This window comes from Arachis duranensis, chromosome 5 (assembly GCF_000817695.3).
Source record: "Arachis duranensis cultivar V14167 chromosome 5, aradu.V14167.gnm2.J7QH, whole genome shotgun sequence".
NCBI classification, from domain to species: domain Eukaryota; kingdom Viridiplantae; phylum Streptophyta; class Magnoliopsida; order Fabales; family Fabaceae; genus Arachis; species Arachis duranensis.
The window spans coordinates 90,835,019-90,841,150 of record NC_029776.3 but is presented as its reverse complement, the minus strand read 5'-3'; the positions used below and the strand labels follow the sequence as shown (position 1 = coordinate 90,841,150).

The window sequence follows — 6,132 nt, the reverse complement described above, 5'->3', positions numbered from 1 at the left end:
ATTTGGTGAGTCGTGTTTTATATTTAAGGGTGAGTGAAAACAATCAACAATGCCACCAAAAAAAGAGATTGATGGTCGCACTTATGAAGTCCACTCATTCGCCGTAAGAGAATTCATCGGGTATATGCATATTTCTTTCATCTTATTACAATATTCTGATTGATGTATATAGAAAATCAAATAAGTTATATGAAAATATAAAAAATTAGTTATCATTTAACTATCATTAAGAATATATATTCGATGTTCATAGAAAAAAATTGGCTATATACTGTTGTAAAAAAGTTTAATTATACTTTGAAAGAACAGATTTATTTATTCTTTTATTAAATGTTTGATTATTCTAAAAGTTAATTATTTTGTGAAAATATGTAAAATAACATATATTTGTACGTATGAAATTACTGATTAAGGTTTTTTTACTGATTTTAATTTTGTGTTCATTGAATACTTTTTTACAGAAAAATAGTCTGTGATTGATTGGAGACTTTGTCACCTTATTAAGAATAATGAATTTGATGAATATGAATACAATTTGGATTCTATAATTTTAATTTATTATATGTTAATATATTATTCTTCATCATTATGGTATATGTTATTGTTATCTATTGGTTTATCATGATCAAATGCTAATCAAAATCTTTGAATATGAAAATGTCATATACAGGGTAAGCCACAATACATGCTCAAATGGTTAGTGCTTATGATTATTATTATTAATGCTTTTTTCTTCTATTTTATTATACCTATATTGTTATTGTTTATTACTTTTGAATTTTGATGACTTACATTATCAAATGGATATTTAATTATGTATGTGGTGAAATATTAATAGGGCAAGATGCAAGGATGTATCAAACACTTGGGAGACTCAGGAGAGCCTCCATCATATGCGTGATTACGTGAATGACTTTGATGCTAGGTATGGTATACGTGTGAATAATCATATTTAATTAAATAATTTTTAAATGAGTTTTTGTGTTTTTGAAGAATAAAATCAAGAATTCGTGAGAATCTCAAGAAGAGAAACAACAGTCACAATACTCCTTCACAGGTATTGTCATCACGTCCTTTTATTGCAAATCCATCTCCCTTTTTTTCTGAGTCAGAAGAGGAGTCAGAAGAGGAGGACGACGACGAAGACGAGGAAGAGGAAAAGGAAGAGAAAGAAGAAAAAACTAAGGATGATAAAGAAGACTCTGATTATAATGCGAATGTTAAAGTCTCCTCTGGTGTTAGACGACCAATTGCAAGGTACTCCTTTCATTCTATCGAGTTTTTATGTGTCATTATTTTAACAATACTATTCACTAGTAAAAGGATATTATGAAATCCTACATGGAATGAATCCACGTGCAATTTTGTTTTCAAATAATATATAGCATAAGTTTTGATATTTTGAGAATTTTATTTCTGCAAATTGGTTATAATAAGTAAATCATATCTATAAATCTAAAAGTTTATAAGGTATAATTTGTAGTAAATTTATACTCGTGTTAATAACTAAGCAATATCTATGACTAGTCAAAGATCTTTAATTTTTAATTTCTATTGGTAGAAGCTTGATTAATTTAAAATTCTTAGAGGTAGTGATGACTTCAACTAAAATTTGATTTAATTTAACATTGTCTCTCTTGAATCAAAATCGTAGAATTAAGTATTTTGAGCTTTTTTTTAATTTGTAAGATAGTTAAATTTTTAAAAGTTTTGTGAAGATATCTGCAATCTGTTTTTGAGTTGGACAATATGTAGCAATAACAAAGTAAATGCTCTATCAAAGTAAGATTGTGTACTCTTTATGAAACTAAACTATGTTGCTTCATTGAAAAATCATTAAAATTATACAACATGTATTAAATTTTCCATGATGAGTGTTGATAAGTATGACTAATAATTATTTCTTGGAAACAAAAATGTGAAGAACTTGCAAGAATGTGAAGAACAAGAGTCATGAACCTTCAAGTGTTGATAATCCTATGCGTGTGTCTTCTGAGGAAGAAGATTCTCAGAAAGAAGATTGTAGTGTCAATATTGCCCATACTCCTCTTCAAACCCCGAATCGTAGACCATCACATGATGATGGCAAGCAAGACGATGCTCAACCAGATCCTGAAGAGCATATTCTTGCCAATCCTCAAATTGTCCTTTTTGCTGATCCAATTTAAGGAGGAGGAGCATATGTTAGTGTGGATTTAATGCAGGCTTTGAATAATAATTACCAATTCAAACTTATATTATTGGTGATGTTTATTACTTTGTTTTGTTTGATGGGAATAAATTACCGTAGTTGTGGAATGATTTAGTAGTTGTTGGTTTGAAATGAATAGTTAAACATTTTATTCCATGTTTTGGACATGGATTGGAGATTATCATAATAACTTGTTTGTATCTTTTATAAATTTCCTTAAATATTTAATTTTGTGCATTACCACTATTTTTCTTGGTGATTCTTAAATGGAAAAGAAAAAACAAAATATAGAATTTGTGTAGTTTAGTGTTTCTGAGTGATACTTGTTAGAAAAACAAAGTAACAAGACATAATCATAGACAAATTAAAAATGCATGCCAAGGCCATTGTGACACAATTACATATACTGTCATTTTATTTTATCTATTTTTTATTATTTTTTTAATAGATTGATTGAGTGTCCAAGTAACAAAAAGTTGTGTATAGTTGATGTCCACATCTATGTCTATGTCTATGATAAATATGAATACCGTAACAAATATTTTATATTTATTTAGTGAGACACAAAATTTGAAAAAACATTATACAAAATACTTGTATCTAATGAATTGTCAGAGATTAAACATGAGACATAAAGTTTTACTATAATTTTGTTGCTTTAACTTAGTTGGATTAGTCTAATAGTTAGCTCACTATTTCACTTAAGCAAGTGTCAAGGGATAGAATCTCGCATTGTGCATGCAACAACGTATTGGCTAGCGACAAATTTTTAAATAGAATTTTGATCTGCAACAGAGTAATCCTTAGTGTGCTGGGTTAAGAGATACCGTGAAAAACCAAAAAATAATTTTGTTGTTTCGAAATAAAACAAGCAACAAAAGCTAAACTCATGGTATCACATCACATGACACAATACTTTACAGAATCTATCACTCTTATATTAAAACAGAGACAAACTATTCATCAATATTGCCACTCTCACATAACACTCACCTATAAACCAAAACTTATCACCTCCCTAACAAGACAAAAGTCACCGATAAAAAAAGGTCAACTCATCAACAACAAGTCTTTAACAGATATAGATGCAAGATATACAAATAAAATTAATTTAAACATTATATATATCTTTCAAGATCCAACTCAGCTTAAAATAAATTTACCAATCCATACTATGTAGTATAGTTATGGTTGACTATTTTAGGGCTTCTTCAATGAAATGTCATGAAAGATATCTAGTAATATATATATACATAGTAAATTAGAAACTAATTAATAACGTACACTAGTAGTATGTAAATAATAAAAAATCCTCTGTTACAATAATCATGCCATGAATATTTGACTACAAAGGTAATACTATAATTCCAAGAATAGTGATCAAATTCCTGACCACATAATTAATAAAAGAGGTGAATTATTAACGTGTTAAAAAAAATTTATCTATGATTATACTAATCAGCAGGGAAAAATGAATTATCAGTGCTAGAAGTTGTACAAGATTCTACTTTGGTTTGAGTTGAGAAAAAATTGAAAGACTTAAGTGGACTTTGTATCAGATCAATGCTTCCTTCAAGCATTTCAATGACCCTACTTATTGGAGGATGAGCATATTCCCCGAAGAAAGAAGAGGGTGTTTCTTTTATTTTTTATTTTTTATTAATTTGATATTTATACAAAAAGTATATTTAATATATTTTAAAATACATTAAATTTTAATTTTTTTTAGAATTATTTAATATACGTATGGTCCTTCTTCTCTTGTTTTTCTATTATTTTTATCATCTGACTTATCTTGTTGTTTTATATTAGATTGGACAGTATTTGAAATACTAAGTTGATTTTCTTTTTCTGACTTTACCTTCTCATTGTCAATATCTAGTTTGTCTACTTCTAGACATTATGATTTGTATCTACCTGATTAACTTTTTAAATTTTGTTTCTGAGGTTACCATTATCGCAGTCTTATCAAAAAAGACATTTTTGCTGGCAATAATATTAGAAAAACCTACCTTTTTTATACACCATAATCTATAACCTTTTACACCATTCATGCATATCTTTCTTATCTTATATTTTAAGCTTATGAAAATGATTTTGTTATATATGGAACAGAATAACAAAAATAAATTCCAACGCATTTTTCTCTTATTAAGGGATGAATTATTTGATAAATTATTTTGACATTTTTGAATAAGTAAAAAATATATATGTTTCTTTATTTGGCATCCATGCATATCTACAATTCAGAGGATAGAGAAATACATTTAAAAAATTGTCAAGTAACAAAAGAGAAAAGATACACATTTATTAAATAATATTTATATATAAATATTACCAAAGTTAAAAAATGCATTAGATGTTAACTTTATTAAGTGCTAAATTCACGCATTAAGTTTAATTATACTATCATAACAGATTTACATATTTTATTATTGAATGTTTGGTTATTCTAAAAGTTAATTATTTTGTGAAAAATACGTAAAATAATATATATTTTTATGTATAAGATTATTGATTAAGGTTTTTTTTGGCTAATTTTAATTTTGGGTTCATTGATTTTTTTTTATAGAAAAATAGTATTTGTGATTGATTGGAGACTTCGTCACCTTATTAAGAATAATGAATCTAATGAATATGGATACAGTTTCAGATTCTATTATTTTAATTTATTATATGTTAATATATTATTCTTCGTCACTATGGTGTGTATTATTGTTATCCGTTGGTTTATCATGATCAAATTCTAATCAAAATTTTTGAATATGGGAATGTCATATATAGGGTATGCCACAGTACATGCTCAAATGGTTAGTGCTTATGATTATTATAAATGCACTTTTCTTTGATTTTATTAACCTATATTGTTATTGTTTATTGCTTTTGATGACTCACATTATCAAATGGATATTTCAATTATGTATTTGGTGAAATATAAATAGGGCCGGATGGAAGGACGTATCAAACACTTGAGAGACTCAGGAGAGCCTCCATCATATGCGTGATTACGTTAATGACTTTGATGCCAGGTATGGTGAAAAAAGAATCCAGTGTGTGTGTGTGTATATATATATCAAATATATTTCAATTCACTGTGATTTAAGAAACGTTAATTGAGTAATTATTTAAAGATTTTCACTATTGTTTTTAGGTAAAGATATCGTCGTGTGAATAATCATAAAGTTAAATAATTTTAAATGAGTTTTTGTGTTCTTGAAGAATAAAATCAAGAATTCGTGAGAATCTCAAGAATAGAGGAACAACAGTCACAATACTCCTTCACAGGCATTGTCATCACGCCCTTTTATTGCAAATCTATCTCCTCTTTTTTCTGAGTCAGAAGAGGAGGAGGATGACGAGGATGAGGAGAAGAAAGAGAAAGAAGAAAAAGCTAACGATGATAAAGAAGACACTGATTATGATGTGAATGTTAAAGTCTCCCCTAGTGTTAGACGACCAATTGCAAGGTACTCCCTTCATTCCATCGAGTTTTTATGTGTCATTATTTTAACAACACTATTCACTAGTAAAAGGATATTATGAAATCATACGTGGAATGAATCCACGTTCAATTTTATTTTCAAATAATATATAACATAAGTTTTGATATATTGAGAATTTTATTTCTGCAAATTGGTCATAATAAGTAAATCATATCTATAAGTCTAAAAGTTTATAAGGTATAATTTGTAGTAATTTATACGCTTGTGTTAATAACTAAGCAATATCTATGACTAGTCAAAGATCTTTAATTTTTAATTTCTAATAGTAGAAGCTTGATTAATTTAAAATTCTTAGAGGCATTGATGATTTCAACTAAAATTTGATTTAATTTAACATTGTCTCTCTTGAATCAAAATAGTAGAATTAAGTATTTTGAGCATTTTTTTAATTTATAAAATTGTTAAATTTTCAAAAGTTTTAATAAGATATCTGTAATT

At 27.2% G+C, this 6,132-nt stretch overlaps 1 protein-coding gene across 1 annotated transcript; it reads left to right on the top strand.

The window, feature by feature from the left end:
* Nucleotides 1-657: 657 nt before the first annotated feature.
* Nucleotides 658-2,267, top strand: LOC127747674 (NAD-dependent protein deacetylase HST1-like). Its single transcript, XM_052261817.1, has 4 exons — nucleotides 658-671; nucleotides 839-925; nucleotides 994-1,257; nucleotides 1,925-2,267. Exons 1-4 carry the CDS (start codon nucleotides 658-660, stop codon nucleotides 2,166-2,168), a joined length of 609 nt encoding a protein of 202 aa, XP_052117777.1. The 3' UTR covers nucleotides 2,169-2,267.
* The last annotated feature ends 3,865 nt before the right edge of the window (nucleotides 2,268-6,132 follow it).

Coding starts and splice junctions, on each gene's coding strand:
- LOC127747674 (XM_052261817.1), top strand. Junction 926..993: donor GTGAATGACTTTGATGCTAG/GTATGGTATACG, acceptor GTGTTTTTGAAG/AATAAAATCAAGAATTCGTG. Junction 1,258..1,924: donor GTTAGACGACCAATTGCAAG/GTACTCCTTTCA, acceptor AAAAATGTGAAG/AACTTGCAAGAATGTGAAGA.